This window comes from Crocuta crocuta, unplaced genomic scaffold, assembly GCF_008692635.1.
Source record: "Crocuta crocuta isolate KB4526 unplaced genomic scaffold, BGI_CrCroc_1.0 scaffold176, whole genome shotgun sequence".
Lineage (NCBI taxonomy): Eukaryota > Metazoa > Chordata > Mammalia > Carnivora > Hyaenidae > Crocuta > Crocuta crocuta.
Genome location: NW_027531905.1, coordinates 10,309,864 through 10,328,265, shown reverse-complemented (window position 1 = coordinate 10,328,265; position 18,402 = coordinate 10,309,864). Strand labels below are relative to the sequence as shown.

Genomic DNA, 18,402 nt, shown 5'->3' with positions numbered 1-18,402 from the left:
TATTTTATAAATTTATATATTTTATTTACCTTATTATATATTTAATGTTTATTATTCATAAATTAAATATAGATTAATTAACATTAATTAATTTGATAAATATTTTAATATGTAAGTAAATATATGTATTTAATATATAAAGTCAATGTATTTTTTGACTCAAACATCTGGTGAAATCTCCCTCAGTTTCACACTGACATATTAACCCTTAATGAGAGTCCCACTGAATTAGAGTCTATTTGCATATGTAAATATGTTCTCATTTGTACAACTTGTTTATAACTATATGTCAGGTGAAAGGTAAAACAAAACCTATTCACATGACATAATACATATTTAAAGTCTACCAATTCTTTTATGTTTGGAACAAAAGAAACACATTATAGTGTAAATTGTTAAATTTGAATAGTGAAGCCCTAAAACGTTTGAAGTGTTCAGTATTCCCAGCACCTACCTTAGTAATGCGTCATAGAGTTTCTTTCCAAATTTTTCCTTCACAGAATGTGCAATGTCCCTGTACAAATTGGAAGATTTATAATTTAAAGTGTCACAAGTTATAATCTTTGTCTGTCATGGCCATGCTGATGTTTTGTCAGTGCATTCTTTGAAATTACAGGTCCTTTGGTACAAGCTCTTCTACAGCTTTTCCTAGTTGCCAATCTAGCTCGAGTTAAAACCTCCAGAGCTGAGGCAGCAGAACACACTGAGAATTCCACAGAGCTCCACATTGTTTTGCTTGATGACATTCAGGTGAGGATGGCAGGGAGGGGGAGTGGCTGGAAGTACAGATGTAATAAGATGGGGAAATTCTGTGATGATTGTTGAATATGGGCTATGGGCATGTAGGGGGTCATTATACTAATCTCTTTACTTTGGCATTAGTTTTAAAATGTTCACAATAATTTTTTCTGTAAGTTCAACCCATCTTTAAAGATTTCTAGGGCCACCGTGGTGGCTCAGTTGGTTGAGTGTCCGACCCCAGCTCAGGTCATGATCTCACAGTTCATGGGTTCAAGCCCTGCTTTGGGCTCTGTGCTGACAGCTCAGAGCCTGGAGCCTGCTTCAGATTCTGTGTCTTCTTCTCTGTTTGCCCATTTCCTGCTCATGCCCTGTCTCTCTCTGTCTCTCAAAAATAAATAAATATTAAAAATTTCAAAAAAATAAAAATAATAAAGATTTATACAGAGGTTTTATCATTCCACAGTGGTTCATTCCAAAGCTTTTACAGTAACATAGTCCTATAGGCATTCCATAATCTGACATAGTACCCCAATGAGAAGAGAAGCAAGTAGCATTTGTGCTATAATAATCTTAAGGGAAAAAAATACAATCCAAAAAGATATATCAGAAATTATGCATGTTAAAAAAATCTCTACATTATTGCTTGAGAACATTTGTAAGACATGAGATTACCATAGCTGTTTCCGCACTGCCTGGCCTTTCAGGGTTTCCACGTTGAAATTGTTTGTCTTGGCAGGCATAATGAAAAACACCACCACCGTGACGTCACTTTTATGCATCTAATGAGGGATTAGGAAACACAACAAGTCAACTACCAAAGATAAAAGAAAACATCGATAGATGGACCTTAAACTTAAAAAAAATAGTGTTTTATATTATCTTTAGATAAAAAGAATACTTATTTATGATTGACAGAGAAATTACACCCACTTTCCTGAAACTGACTCAGCAATATTATTTTAATTTGGCTTTCAGTTGAGATTTATTGATTAACAATTTGAAAATTCAGACATAAAATATTTTCATTAACCAGCTAAATAAAATATACAGCAATTGTTATTGATAGTCACAGTGCTTTTCTATGGTTAAAAAAATTCATATGAATGAGCTAATGGTAGAAGGCCAAAATGAGTTCTTTAAAATTTCAGATTGGAGGTGCTACCGGGTGGCTCAATCAGGTAAGCCTCCAACTTTGATCAGGTCATGACATCATAGCTCATGAGTTCAAGCCCCACGTTGGGCTCTGTGCTGACAGCTCAGAGTCTGGAGTCTGCTACAAATTCTGTGTCTCCATCTCTCTCTGCCTCTCTCCAGTTTCTGCTCTCTCAAAAATAAATTAACATTAGAAAAATCTACAGAAGTCATAGAAAAGGCTCACTCCAGGAATAGCCACTGTGTTATAAAAGAATAAATGTACTATCTGAAAGAATGCTTTCTTTTAATTTCTCCAAGTATTGTAATTATCTTTGATATCTAAATAGCAGTTGGCTTTTTCCTCACACTTAAAAATAAAGTGACTGTTAGGGGGACCTGGAGGGCTCAGTTGATGAAGCGTCCGACTCTTGATTTTACTTCAGGTCATGATCTTGCAGTCCATGAGTTTGAGCCTCTCAGTGCAGAGCCTGCTNAACAGTGTGGAGGTTCCTCAAAAAATTAAAAATAAAATTACCCTATAACCCAACAATAGCACTTCTAGGAATTTGTCCAAAAGATACAAGAGTGCTGATTCATAGCGGCGTATGTACCCCAATGTTTATAGCAGTGCTATCAACAATAGCCAAATAATGGAAAAAGCCCAAATTCATCAACTATTGAATGGGTAAGGAAGATGTGGTATATACATACAATGGAATACTACTCATGTTGCCATTTGCAACAATATAATTGGAACTGGAAAGTATTATGCTAAATGAAATAAGTCAGTCAGAAAAATACGGATATATGTTTTCAGTCATATGTGGAATTTGAGAAACTTAACAGAAGACCATAGGGGAAGGAAAGGAAAAATAAGTTACAAACAGAGAGGGACACAAACCATAAGAGACTCTTAAATACAGAGAACAAACTGAGGGTTGATGGGGGTGAGGGATTGGGGGGGTGTCAGGAAAAATGCGTGATGGGCATTGAGAAGGGCACTTGTTGGGATAAGCGCTGGGTGTTATATGTAAATGATGAATCACAGGACTCTACTCCTGAAGCCAAGGCTACAGTGTATACACTGTATGTTAGCTAACCGGACAATAAATTATTTAGATATGTATATATATATTTATTTAAAGTGACTGTTAAACAAATGTATAGATAAATTGATTAATAATGTCCCTAAACATGATATATGTTTGATATAGCTTTGAGTCCATCTGTAAAACTTGTTAAATAAATACATACTAGGAATAGTAAAAAATAAGATTATTCCAGCCTATTCTAGAAAAATATATCTGGTCTTCAGTCCTATTTTACAGAGTTGAGTTTTTATTAATGTATTATTTTCTTATTAATGTGGTATCAGGAAATCTTTTAGGATACTTAGTACAATAACTGCTCTAAGGCAAAAACAAATCTATGAGCAAGGAAAAAAAATAACTGGATAGTAGTACAGAGCTCAGTTAAGTTTAGATTGTCTTGGTATCTCAATAAGATTGAAATTCCACACATGTCTCTGTAGCTTACTCTTATTTATTCTATATTTCTACATGATAGAATTAGAATATAAGCCAATAACTTTAATCCGTAGCTATTATATGGTACCATTTTGTATAGCTGTTTCTATTGGCACAAGTTTTATTGCTGGATTAATTGGGAACTTATATTAAGTCCCACCTTCCTGAGCAAAAAAAAAAAAAAAAAAAAAACAGTCCACATTGAAGTGGGAGCCTCCTTTCCCCTCCTTTTTGTTTCTATGTAGACATCTCCTCGTTTCACAATTCAAGACTCTTAATCTCAGGAAGGAGGCATGGCTAATGAGTAGGGAGAAGAAAAGCATTTGTTTGTGTCTACCTAGTTGTACAGAAAGCAAAGGCTTGGTTGCCAGCTGTGCGTGGTACATGTTCCTCTGAAGGACTTCTTTGGTTGGGGGAAGATGGCAATGTGATGAGATAGCTGTGTCCAATAGCAAGTTCAATATCAGGAAGCCTATTGGTGCTATATACCAAGCCTCATCTTCCATTACAGTCTTCTTTGGTGTTAAAAATGGCAAGTTTTGTTCTGTATTTGCTTGATTTCCTCATATTTATCTTTCAACTGGTTAACTCTTGGGACAGGAGAAGAAATGTTACAATGTCATCTTAAAACATAACACCATAAGCTTGTGGCTCTCTTTAAAAATTATCTGATCATGGGGGTGCCTGGGTGGCTTAGTCGGTTAAGCGTCCGACTTTCGCTTAGGTCATGATCTCGAGGTTCGTGGGTTCGGGCCCCGTGTCGGGCTCTGTGCTGACTGCCAGCTCAGAGCCTGGAGCCTGTTTCAGTCTGTGACTCCCTCTCTCTCTGACCCTCCCCTGCTCACGCTGTCTCTCTCTCTCTCTCTCCTAGAAATAAATAAAAAACATTAAAAAAAATTATTTGATCATGTAAATACACAAGTGAGCAATGTAGCAATCCCAATAAGTAAAGTGAAAGACCAGAGCCCTTTTTAGAATAAGGTTGTCATTTGAAGTATTCAAAATCACGTATTCTCTTGAAAACATCCTAACAAACCAGAATGTTCTTTACTTCTCACAGAAGGAGGTCCTCTTATAAAAGTAGTACATGGTATCCTAGGGTGTTCTTACCCTCAGCAGGAAATTTAACCTGGATAAGGCTTCTAGGAAGATGTCAGCTCCTTTGTTTGAAAACTCATATCTCCCAGCAATGAAAAGGAACAAAGTCTTTTCAAGATCAAAGTCCAGATGACTAAAACAAAACAGAACAGTTTCAAATGAAATAAGGCAACAGCAACAAAATGTACAAATGAATTCTGTTAAAGTTCAATGGAGCTGAGAAAGATAAACATTTACTATAACAATCTTGTTTTCTCTATGGCATAGGTCCCTAAAACATGTACTATTTTTTTTTTAAATAAAGAAAAGCATACCCATAGAAATGACCACGAACAAAATCTTGGATCCTGGCCTTGTACATGGCATGTAGATTTTGAAACTCATGTACTGCTGAAAATTTCTTAACACTCAAGCCATTTGGAGTAACTACATCTGGAAAAGCAAAAATAAAATCATCATAAATATCTTCTTTTGGGAGAGGGTACCATTGTAGAAAAACAGTGTGTTTACATATATAAAATTATATGTCTATTAACATTTCTATTTCCAATCACAGAACTAAACATTCATAACACTTCACAATAAATTTTTGCAATAGGAAATCAGGAGTGTGTGACCAAACTAATACTAACTAGTACAATGAAACATCAAATTAAAAGCACTAACAATGATTAGTATGAGTTTCCTTTATTGATTGCTCACTATGCAGAAGGCACTGTTCTAAATGCTTTAAAATGTAACTCATTTAATCCTTACAAAAGCCAATGGAGTAGGTGTTCTTATCTGCATTGTCAGAGGTAGAAACGGAGGCACGGAGTTGTTAAGGAATCTGTCCTAGAACACAAGTGTCAGTAAGAGTAGAATCCATGTGGTATGCCTCCATATGCTGTGTCTTGAACCATTTTGTACACTGAACTACCTCTTAGAATCTTATTTTGACCAAACATGTGGGAAATGTTCTGTCCACTCAGAAAACTGGAAAGGTAGGCCTTTAGTTCTAATTCCCAGAAGATTTTACCCAAGACATTTTTGGTTTTCCAGAATATAAGTCTGTGACAAGAAAGATAGGGACTACTCAGAGTACAGGATGAGAACTACCTACTGACTTGAATACATGGGTTGTTGCATTTAGCAGTTTACTAGCAGTAAAAACAAATGAGATTAAAAGGAAAAGGCTATGTCAAAAAATTTTAACATATGGCAGTGGGGATTTTTGCTACATATGAGATTTGATTCAGAATTATAAATATGCCACCATTTAGCAGGGTATTTTATAGTTAACAACTACCTTTAAATTTTTAAAAAATATTTTTTTATTTTTGTGAGAAAGAGGGAGGAGAGGGGCAGAGAGAGCGAGAGACACAGAATCTGAAGCAGACTCCAGGCTCTGAGCTGTCAGCACAGAGCCTGATGTGGTGTTCAAATCATCAAACCACGAGATCATGACCTGAGCCGAAGTCAGATGCGTAACCAACTGAGCCACACAGGTGCCCCAACAAACTCCCTTTTGAAACAGTTTCACAAAATCAACTCAGGCTTCTTAGTCATTTCTGATATAAACAACAACAACAAACCACTGATTCTTATGAGTTTTTGCTAAGTAATTGGGCAAATGCTATACTCCTTTGCATACCTGACCAAAGCAGAGTCGATTTTAGGTTGCCAAGGTTTCTAGTAAAAGCCCTCATGAATAATTCCTAGATGAACTGTATAGTGTGATCAGGATAGTAGACAATCCTCTCTTACAATGTATTTATCGTTCCATAACATTATATAGTGTTTACCCTGTGCTAGACTCTAGTATATTTGATAAATATTAATTTAATTTTATAAAACCACAGAAGTTAAGTTATTTTGGTATCTCCATTTTACAGGTGAAGAAACTGGCCTGTGGAGAGGTTAAGTTATTTGACCAAGATCAAAGTAACTATAAAGTAACAGAGGTAAGATTTAAAAACAAGGCCGCTTGGCTCTGAGGTTTATGCCTTTATCCACTGTGGTGGTCAGCTGTATTGTCCAAAAAGATATAGAAGCCCAGAATGTACATGAATACCTTTTTATTCCCTTTATACCCTTTTACTTCCTCTGGAATTTTTTTCATTGTTTCACAAACAAAGCTATATTTGGCAGCAAGAGGAAGGATAAGACTGTATGGACATTAGATAGGATAGTAGCTTCAAGATAATAAAAGTTTTATTTTAAAATAGAAAAAAAACCAAGCATTTTTGTAAGCTCAGAAAAGGATACTGTACACAGAAACAAGAAAGATACAAGAAAGAAATAATGTTGACGGAGTCAATTTCTGTAAGGGACATGACAGTGAGAATCCAACCAAAGGCTAGAGAATACTTGGAAACACAAAAGGAGAGCATAGGCTCTTTATTATTAATAAAGGCTCTGCCATTATTCAAATTCCTTGGATTCTTTTTTTAATTATATATCACCTTGAAATACCTCCTGTAGACATTCAACAACTAGTGTTTAGAAAAAAGACATCCAGAGATAAGATCACAAAGATTAAAGAAAGAGGATATATTAATTAGGACTGTTTGGTAGCAAATAACAGACCCAGTGCTAACACTGTATGAATAGGTCCTAAGATTCCAGTGTCTCATGGTAAGGGTTTAGCATGGTAAGGGTTTAGCTGGGCTTCAGGAATTGGCTTAAACCGTTTTAAATCACTGTGGGGAATCCATAGAGTCCATTTCTTGCTTTCAAGGTCTTGGGAGAAGTAAAACAGTAGGGGCAATGTCATAAGATGTAGGACTGGCATAGTCTCACACAAATTTCTGATATATTCTGAACTTTTATCTCCTTAAAATAGAAAAGTTAACTGGCTTACATCCACCAAGTCACTGTGACAATCCTAGGGCGTAGGCCCATTTCAAGCATAGACTGAACACTACTCTCTTGTAGATATAGCTTAATGTTCACTTTATTACAAAGCTACTGAAGTTGAGAATTAAACTATGTATAAAGATCTGGGTGATAATAGAGAATGCAATTTTTCCTCCATTATTTTATTTTATTTTTGTTTTAAACAAAATTTTTAGACTATAATGTTTCAGGACTAAAAGATTGCTGACAAGCTCAGAGATAATAATTACCAGGCTTTCTCTTCAGCATATGTTCTGCCTCTATTGCTGTTATTTCAGATACTGTGGTGAACACATGAGCACAATGGACAGAGGCTCGCTCCATGCAATACCGGTGGTAAATCTGCCTTTCCCCAGCCTCTTTGTCTATGTTAAACTGTTTAAAAGAAAAAATAAAGAAAAAGCAAAAACACATACACATTTGCTCATAGGATTGACCCTTGAAAAGCATGGAGGTTTGTGGCATTGACCCCCTGTATAGTCAGAAATCTGCATTTAACTTTTGACTGCCCCATATTTAACTGCTAGTAGACTATTGTTGACCGGAAGCCTTACCAATGATGAAAGCAGTTGATTAACACATATTTTGTGTATGTTCAATATTCAGTATTTTTACAGTAAAATAAGCTAGAAAAAAGAAACTGTTATTAAGAATATCATAAGGAAGAGAAAATACATTTATAATACTGTACTTATTGGAAAAATCTGTGCATAAGTGAATCCGTGCAGTTCAGAACTCTACTGTTTAAGGATCAGCTGTACTGATCCATTTACACAAGGAAAACAAAATTACATATATTCATACTGTTTTTTCCTCAAGGCTATGTAAAGTTTTATGACCACAAAAAAGTAATAGTAACTTTTTATTAAACCTATTACTAAAATGTAAAGCCACTTCTGTTTTATTTATTTACATTTAAAAAATTTTTTATGTTTATTTTTGAGAGAGAGACAGGGCATGAGTGGAGGAGGGGCAGAGAGAGAGGGAGACACAGAATCCGAAGCAGGATCCAGGCTCTGAGCTGTCAGCACAGAGCCCGATGCGGGGCTGGAACTCAGGGACCATGAGACCATGACCCGAGCCAAATTTGGACGCTTAACCAACTGAGCCACCCAGGTGCCCCCAGCCACTCATTCTTTAAAAAGTATTGTTCAGAGGCACCTGGGTGGCTCAGTTGGTTAAGCACCTGACTCTTGATTTCAGCTCAGGTCTTGATTTCACGGTTCATGAGATGGAGCCCTGCATCAGGCTAAGAGCACAGAGCCTGCTTGGGATTCTTTCTCTCCCTCTCTCTCTGCCTCTACCCCCTTCTCTTTCCAAATGTAAATAAATAAACATTTGAAGAAAAAAAAGTATTCACTTTCTTTCTGCTTCTACACTGCTACTTAATCCTTACATGAATATTTATACTTTGCTATAATTACTTAGAATTCTTAATTTTTGATATCTTAATTTTATTAACTTACCTTACATTTTACAAATATTAATTACTTTCCCCAAGGCCCTTATCATATTTTACCCATAAGCAAAGAAACAAAGCTGACACGAAACTTGATACTGAAAATAAGGGTAATTAGTGCCACTCTTAATTCACTGAAAAGATTTCTGGCAAAGAGGAAAGACCAATGGTTTTCCGGGGTTATGTAACTCCTACCACTGTATAATTTCAAGGGGTGTACAGTTACTTTAATTGGATGGTGTGTTAAATTGTGCAATCATCTATTATTCTGGGTATCTTAACTTAAAAAAAAACAAAAACTTTAAAACCAACAAGCCAAGCACCAAACAATTGATTAAATAGTTGGCAACAGTTGTGGGCTTTTGCCATTTTGTTTAGTTGCTGAATGTTATGTCTCACATAGCTGTGGATGAAACTAGCTGTGTTTAAGAGAGAAAAGTATATAAAGTTTCTGGTATTATATTAGCAGGGTGCTTTCCACAATAAAGATTATTAGAAGCTCAACAGTATGCACCGGGCTCTCTTCTAAGCATGATATCGTATTTAATCCTCTTAAGCCACTAAGGCTTGTATTGTGTCTTCATTTTGTGGAGAGGAAAATTGACGCTTGTAGAGATTAGGGAACCTGCCCAAGATCACATTCCTATTAAGTGTCTTAGCAGAGCCCTAAACTGATCCCTAATCAGTCTGACTTCAAGATTGTGCCCCTTCCTGCTTTTAGAACATTTAGACTCCAGCTCAACCAAGTCAGTCCCAGTAACTATTGTGCCATATAGAAGAAAACACTGAAAAACACTAAGTAGATGATTCTAAAGACAACAACAAGGAAAGTCCTAAAGCATTCTTTCTTGTCTGTAATATCTGCAACTATTTCTCTGAAAATGTTTGAAGCAGGGCTCTATAGGGCATCCTTGGATCAGCTGAAGTTTTCCCAAAGGCGTATATCGCTGGTCTTTTTTACTCAGTCAAATCTCTCATTCAACCAACACTTGTTGATTAATTTATTATTTCTGTGGCCCTCAAAGGGCTTATAAATTAGTGAGAAAACAGGTTAAAATTAGACAGATACAGGTAAGTGCCTGAGGAAGGCATAGGATCACAGTGGGACTGAGAATAGGGAAACATATTTCATACTATGCAAGTGTTTACATTCTCAGTATCACCTCCAGAATGTAAGATTTTCAAAGCAAGGACCGTGATTTATTAATCTTTGTATCTCCAACTTGATTGCATGAATAAAATAGGATTTGAACTGGGACATTAAATTTTAATTTGGGGAGAGGTTATTTTGGATTGAAAAATTAACTAAACAAGTACATAAAGTCAAATAGCAGGGTGCCTGGATGGCTCACTCGGGTGAGCATCTGACTCTTTGATTTCAGCTCAGGTCCTGATCTCACGGTTCATGGGATCGAGCCCCATGTTAGGCTCTGTATTGACAGCACAGAGCCTGCTTGGGATTCTCTCTCTCTCTGCCCCTCCCTTGCTCACCCTCTCTCTCTTTCTCTCAAAACAAATAAATATTGTTTAAATAAAAAAAAATATAAAGTCAAATAGCATGTGCAGGAAAATTGCATCTGATGTCACTATAGCAGAGTATAGAATGTAGGAGACATAATAAGTCAACAGACAAGGCTAGAAAGTTAGCCTTTATCCTGTATGCAATGGAAAGCACTGACAGGGCTCGTTTAAACATATGGTGAAGATGGTCTATACTTAGGAAAAATAACTCTGGAAAAAGTATGAAACGTTTCCTATGTTACTGAGCTTTTGTAAAGATTAAATGAGATAACACATATCAGATGCTTAGAAAAGCACCTGGCACATGGAAAGTGCTCAATAACTTTAGTTATCATCATCATTATTGTTGTTGCTTCTGTTGGTATTGTAGAGAGTAGTAAAATTTCATATATGGGGAAATGTTTAACATCTGGACATTTAGAGATAAGAAGATAGGATTTCTAAATGAGCACACCAAGTATGCAGATATACAAGGGGAGAGTAGTAGAGGCCTGCTGATCCTGTGAAAGGTCTCCACGAAGACAGGCATGTGCCTTTTCCTGGTCCTGTGGGGTACCTTACCTTCCAAGCCTGCAGAATGCCTGGCCACATTCATGCTTTATAGCAACTCTAAGTGTTTATACATATTGTTCACTTTCCCGCATGTTTATGACAGCCTGTTAAAATCCCCATCTGGTAATTCCAACCTCAAGGACATATCTGGCCCTGGATATTTTGACCATGGATCTTACTTTCCTACATTTTTATGTATCTCATTTCTTTTTGCTAAATTCAGGAAAATGTGCAAAAAAGAACAAAAAATGAGGCAAAGCACAAGTAAGTCAGCAAAGCATAGTCTAGTGACAGAGGAAGATAACCCAATGATTCAAGGCGATGAGCTCAAAACTTGGTCAGACGGAAGAGTTAAAACCCATCTGCAATCGTCTATGGTTTCTTTCACTGTCTTTTCATCCCAGACAACACTATCCTTATGTTTCCATCCAGAAAATCCTGATATCATCAAAGAAAGAGAGTCCAAAGCATAAGAAAATCAGTGGCCATATTTGTGTGTGTGTGTGTTTTTTTAAGCAGTAGTTATGTAGCCATTATAGTTAAAGGGAAAACTGATCAATGGCTGGAGCAATAGAAATGAATTTTGAAATATCTTCTTGGAGAGTCTCAGAAGATTGATATGCTGCTGAAAATGGTTGAAATGTTATTTTAGTTAACAGAGTTAACTAAAAACTTAAAGCAACATCAAAGTCCTTGTGAACTGGCTATTAACTAAACATGTTTTCAGTTAACAATTAAAATTTAAGTAAAATAGTTCTATCTTTCTGTTTTTAAATTTAAATTTAAATTTTATTTTCGAGAGAGTGAAAACGAGAAAGAGGCAGGGAGTGTGGGGGGGGTGGGGACTGAGGATCTGAATCAAGCTCTCTGCCGACAGCAGTGAGCCTGATATGGGGCTTGAACTCGCAAACTGTGAGATCATGACCTGAGCTGAAGTCGGTCACTCAACCGACTAAGCCCTCCAGGTGTCCCTGCTCTTTCTGTTTTTATAACAGTTGGGTACTTTTATTCTTGTTCCCATTTCTCCCCCATGTTTATTTGCCAGATTCAAAGCTTACTGCTCTCGGTCTTGCATCAAAGAGTAAATTATGACTCATTTCTTATATTGAAGTTTTAAAAAACTTTTCATGTATACAATTTGTTGTTATTATGCAACATTCAAATTCTAAGCCAATCGTGAGTATGGGATGGGAGGATCTGCTTTAGAAAATGATTATGGGGGCTTTTTCTGTGAAAAATGATTAGAAGTTTAACTCAAAATCTAGTTCCTAACTACTTACAATCTATAGTTACACTGCTGGGCGGGATATTTTACTAGAAAGACAGGCTGGGGCTGACTAGGTTCACATATTTCAACAAGTGAAGAGCTTGAAACTGGTGAGATTTATCAGATTTGAAGAAAGTATGATATAAAAGGATATTTTATTAAAAGGATAAAATTGAATTATGTAACTATATACTGTAATCATTTGTTACTTAAAAGCAACTATTAATATCCGATGCATTTTATTAGTTGTTTTTATTAACTGTTACTATATAATGGTTTTAATTATTCTGAAGTAAAGTACTTGATATGCTTCTCCAGTATTTTCTCTTTCACAAAAATCAGAGTCTGCTCTTTTCTGGGAAAAAGGGTTGCTGAGCTTATTACAGATCACTGGTTTGCCCTTATTAGTCTACCATTACTACATACCATCAGGAAATTTCCCTGATCTGACTTTCTGAATTCCTTGGTGACTTTATTTTGGATGTACATCTTATGTTTACAATTTGACCTTTAGGTTAGTCTGACCTTTTTATAGAAGAGCTCTCATTAGGACCACACATTGCTTTTCAAATGTTAAAGGTTGTCAGAAAGAACTTTCCTGCACTCAGAGTGTCTTTGGGATAGTAGGACAGCCTTCTACTACCATTATCTAAGTGTTCCTGTATTACAAACCCTTTCTCTCTCTCTCTCTCTCTCTCACACACACACACACACACACACACCGCTCACACACCACTCACACATGCACATATTCTGTTCCACAGAATCTGAGAACTTTCTGGAAAGTCTTTAGAAATCAACTCTCCAACTTCCTAATTTTCCTGACAGTAAATAGGACACTAAAATACTGAGTTGATTTGATAACAAATCTGTAAAATCCTGACGTTGTGGTACTCAAATGCTTTGTTGATATTATTGATATGATGATATAAAGAATGTACTTTTATTAATCTGATTTAACTGACAGAAAACAAAAGAAAAAAAAGTCAAGACTGAATGACTTTGGTCATAGAGTTGGGCAGTCTGCTAAGAAAGGAAACTCAACCGTTTGGTCACCAAGGTTTGGTCACCAAGGATCCACACCCCTGTTCTAAATAACCTGTCTTACTCAACCTCCCCCCTCCCCCGCTCCGCCACAAAAACTCCACCTACGCATTGCAGAGTTACAGGAGAAAGCTGACCATTTATTCATTCAAAGGAGAGAGGAAGACCTATAGTGCAAGTTGTATGCCTAGCACCCTTGGTCTGTGGCTGTCACTCAGAGCTTGTGTGGATCCAGCATCATCACGGTGTTTCTCAGCTTCAGGGTAGACAGGAGTCCAGCCCACCTACTCCCACCATGCCTCTTTGTGTCTTGGATCTGCTCCTCCAAAGTAGGTAGCCGTCTGGGCTGTCACCACAATACTCTACTGCACTCTGAACAAAGTTAAACTGCATCAGCTCTCTGTCACCTCAGGGGCGGCTTTGTCATAAATATTGAATAGTTAAAAGGGCATTTCTGCCATCTGGCTGGCAGATGAAATGTAAAGATCAATACTTCTCATCTCTCAGTTTCAAGGATCAGAAAGAAAGTTGGTGGTGAGGGAGGAAGGAGAAAGGACTATTTACCTTATCAAGATGGTTGTAAAAATCAATGTTTGCTGCACAGAGATACCTGCCAAGCAGTGTGGCGTGAGTGGTAAATATTGTAGCGATAGGAAGCTTCCGAGCTCGGGAAAGGATCAGTCCAGTTCCCGCCTGCCATTCGTGGAATTGGGCAATGACATGTTTCCCATCTACGTGATCCGTCACCTACATCAGAGAAGAAGCATTTAGAACAGTTAGCAAAGCTTGACCTTGCCCATGGCCCACAGCATAAGTAAAATTATCATGCTTATAAATTTTAGCAAAATTTAAAGAGAGCTAAACACGATGTGCACAGATTTAGCAAGCAGAATTGTTTTATAGGATTTAACTGCATGTTCATAAAGCCCGCGTATTTTTATGGCATAATATTTCCTTGTAGTAATGGATCAAATTTATTTTTTATATCTATAGAGGGGCCTCATAGAACAAATGCACAGGAGGCACTCAATAAATATTCATTGAATTGATGAATGAATAATAGCAATAATATCCTTGAAGAACTCACTGAGCAGCTGAATCAATTGGGACTACCCGCTTACAAGCTTCTTTTGAAACAAAGAATAAATGACTTCATGTTTTAAATTAATCTTATTTCGATTTTCTGTTCTTTGAACCCCAAAGCATTTTAACTAACATATTATTTTAAGAATATGGAACTGGGCATAAGGGGGCTAATAACTTGTTTGGAAGCAAATCCTAATTTAGTAACATACTGAGGACCCTGGTCTAATTCTGGTATAGATCTAAAACTAGGGAGGGTGTCAGTTTCTTGGTCTTAAAGTTATCTTGTTTCACCCTTACAGAAATTTAATATTTATATTCCACTCCTCTTAGGACTGCCTACTTCCTCAACGGGGGAGTAGAATTGATAATGCAAAACATGTGCATTCAAGGAAACTGAGCAGAGAATTGGGAAGTCAAAAATTTACCCAAGGAGGCAGGTCTCACATTTAGGGGACATCAGCATCACCTGAAAGGCTGGTTAAGCATGGATAGCTGGGTCCCATCACCAGGTAATCTAATTCAATAATTCTGGGCTGGGGGCAAGAGTTTGCATGTCTTACAAGTTTGCAGGTAATGCTGCTGGTGGTCCATGGAAATGCTCTTTGAGAATCACTGACTTAGGCTAGGACCTCTGTATTTTAAAGTACTTGCTCTTCAAAAGTAATGAAGTAATAACTCCTCACAGTTATTAACAGTTGCACAGATCGGTGGCAGCCAAGAGATGACTGCAGAAACAGGGCTTGCCCAGCAGCTTTGGACTTTTGTCAATGTCTTTATTTACACTTTGAATCAAAGAAAATTTCTGTCTCTCAAATGACTTTATTTTAGAGAATATTGGGGCTTTACTTTCTCGCTTTTCTCTAGTTCCCTTTAAGAGAAAGGAAGAGGGCACACACACACACACACACACACACACACACACACACACACACACACAGAGGCTGACCTCAGTCCTGGGGTCAGTGGCTCAGGGAAGCAGTTTGCAGAAGAAAAGTTGCTTCCACCAACTGATGCTAAAACAAGACTGCTGATTGTCATTAAGCCGGATCTTGTCAGCACCCTCACCCTGTTCTCCTAATTCTGTCACTAACACAAGCAATGGGACTGCCCCTCTACCTTCCTTTTGACTTCAAGACAACGTTTTGTGGCTATTGGAAATGACTTCATTGGTAAGAAAGGCTGATCAAGGGGACACACTGCCAAGCATGCAGTTCTGTGATTTGTCCTTGGACTACACCCCCACTTTGCTAGGGATGTTCTTCTTTCACCATCCGATTTTTAAGTTAAGCGTAATCATTTTTGAGGTAATGCAAGGAATGCAAAGAAGTACTCCTGCCATGCTTTGAGAACTTAAAAGAGTGAAGGCTTGGTTCATTTCACAAGAATTGATTTCTACTGCTCTTGGTTTTTTATTTTTTTAATCTCTTTTTCATTTTGGGGGTATTTTGCTACTATGGACTCCTTAGCACCTGCCGAGATCACTTCAGGCCTTAGAAAATGATGAAATCTAAAAGCCACTGCAGTTGCACAAGTACTCGTGCATAAACAAAAGCAAATATTTCAAGCTATTTTCTACTCCCATAAGTCTAGAATTCACATACATAGTGCATGGTATATACTGTTGCTTGCTTGTATATATATTATCATCTATGTATCAAGCAATATAATTGGTTGTTTTATGCACATCATTATGTTTAAATCTGACATCAGGTAGTAATTAATAAGCATGATCATTAACCATTCCAAAGGCTAGTATCTAGTTAAAGGATGGATAACTTTTTCTCAGATTCTTTTGAAATGTATTAGGACAATCATGATGGTATCATTGCATTTAGCTTAATCTCAAAATCATGGGGTCATTGCTGGCCACAGAACACAGGTATGTTCCTCCTCTGTTGTATGACTATATGATAAACTATACCTCTTTTAAGAACCAGGCAGTTAAAGATCCAAATATTAGCATATCGTTGGCTTCTCGGTCATGATAAGGGATGCCGACACTGCATGCTTCCCAGAGATCTCCCTTCCACCTGTCCAGGTTCCAAGCTGAATAGCCTATGTCAAATAGCACCACGTAAGGACTCCCTTCTATCAGCCATCTTCCAAAGTGCACCTGCCATATAAGAAAACATGGGCTTGCAGTAATAACAGGCAATGTAAGGGAGAAAAAGGTGTTTATGCTTAAGAGTATATAAACTTTATTTAAGACTCAACAGCAGACAATGCAAGCTATGTACGAAACTGTAGTGGTAACACAAAGCATCTGATATTTGAGCCTAAAGATGGAATGGGCTTGCCTCCATTCATCTAGAACCTCTAAGCTCTTACTCTTCATCAAATGTGGTCAGTTAAAAACCAAGTGTCTAGATCATGTAATCTCTACCCTTCTGTTTCTCATTACCCTCCTGTGACCTTGAGCTCATGGATTTAGGATTTAATATCATGGTCTATGCTTTTATGATAGAGTCATAAGAGGAACTGGTCTGTATCTTTAATCTATAGTGGGGTATAGTGTGTATGGTGTCACTTATTTCCCTATACCCAATAGAACTTGTTATAATATGTCATGCTAGAAAAGTGTGTTTCTAAGGACAAATGTATATGATTTCTTTCATTCCTCCTATCAAAAAAAAATGTGACACGAAGTGTTTCCCAGTGTGGTTGCTGCCAGATGTCCTAAATAAATATATTGCCCAAGATACTTTATCTCTTTAATCTAGCAGCTCAAAGTCTAATCCTCTTACATTCTTCAAATTGAAGTCTTTTATTCCTGTTTTATCTTGTGTAAGTTTAAATGTATTAGCTATCTCACTTTTTTCCCAATTGTAATTCTAAAATCACCATATATCCAAGTTTTAACTTTCTTTTTGGCTTCTATTTTTTTATAGTAATTTACTTATTCTTTTGTCTTGACTTTTATTTTATGTTTATTCTCCTTTTCCATGGTATGCAACTCTATACATCACATCAAATGCGTCTTGGAAATTGGCAAAAACTAAGAGCCTCTCATTGAGTATTCAGGCCTCTCTATTAAGCTGAATGTATTCACATTGCTTAGATATTGACACTTGTGACTCCACCCAAAGCTGAATTTGGAGAGCTTGAAAGCCCATTTGATCATCATTCTCTTCCACAGGACTCGGGAATGCATGGTAATTTCTCTCCCATCAAGTCTTGGATAAATAACTTTGAAAGACCCCTGTTATCTGTCAGTTGCTCCCATTGTGATTAACATTTATTATGACATTACCCCCTCTCCAGACTGAGTTTTCCTGAGTCACAAACAACTTTTGAATAGTTTTCTCTTTGGGACATTCATTAATTTATGTATTCATTCAATGAATAGTTGAATTCATGTAATATTCTAGCCTAAAATGTGGCCTAAATTCATGTGATTTTCTATACTAATATGTGGCATATGATACACTGAGCTGAGATCATAGAGAAGTGCTGATACTAGAGAATGTAAGCTAGCTTGTATTGACTTCCAGTGACTTCTTGGCTGTAACAGAAACATCCATACATCAGAATACATTTAGAAACTTGGGATCAGTCAGTCTGTTAGGCTTTTCATCTCCCTCTTCTTTCACAAGAGCTTTAAATGCAAGCCCCTTCCAAAGTCTTATTATTTTACCCCAGTAGTACAAAGGGCATTCCTCTCTCACTTTTCTATGTTTTACATGCTCCACTCACTATGATATATTTCCCTAGTGCTCTGTGGGAACTCAAGTTTTCTTCATTTAAATCTTCTCCATCTTAAGGCTTGCACACACCTTGTAGTTGCTCCTACCCACATGGACATCTCAATGAGGGCTTCTCATTTTTTTCTGCCCCCAGAAACTATATTTCTGGGATGAGTATGAAGGAGGTTTGGGGTTTTTTCATTACACTGAAATTTATTTTTATTTATTTATTTATTTTTATTTACATTTATTTATTTTTGAGAGACAGAGAGAGGCAGAACACAAGTTGGGGAGAGGCAGAGAGAGAATGAGACACAGAATCTGAAGCAGGCTCCAGGTTCTGAGCTGTCAGCACAGAGCCTGACATGGGGCTCGAACCCACAAACTGTGAGATCATGACCTGGGCTGAAGTCA

General features: G+C 37.0%; 1 protein-coding gene across 1 annotated transcript in view; it reads right to left on the bottom strand.

The window, feature by feature from the left end:
- GYS2 (glycogen synthase 2) overlaps positions 1-18,402 on the bottom strand; it is a 49,543-nt gene that overhangs the window by 20,104 nt on the left and 11,037 nt on the right. The window contains exons 3-9 of the mRNA XM_077774527.1: positions 16,227-16,418; positions 13,784-13,966; positions 7,607-7,751; positions 4,814-4,931; positions 4,512-4,632; positions 1,414-1,520; positions 455-514 (exon numbers count right to left, since the gene is read on the bottom strand). Coding sequence (XP_077630653.1) covers positions 455-514; positions 1,414-1,520; positions 4,512-4,632; positions 4,814-4,931; positions 7,607-7,751; positions 13,784-13,966; positions 16,227-16,418 — 926 coding nt within the window. The remainder of the gene's footprint in view (positions 1-454; positions 515-1,413; positions 1,521-4,511; positions 4,633-4,813; positions 4,932-7,606; positions 7,752-13,783; positions 13,967-16,226; positions 16,419-18,402) is intronic.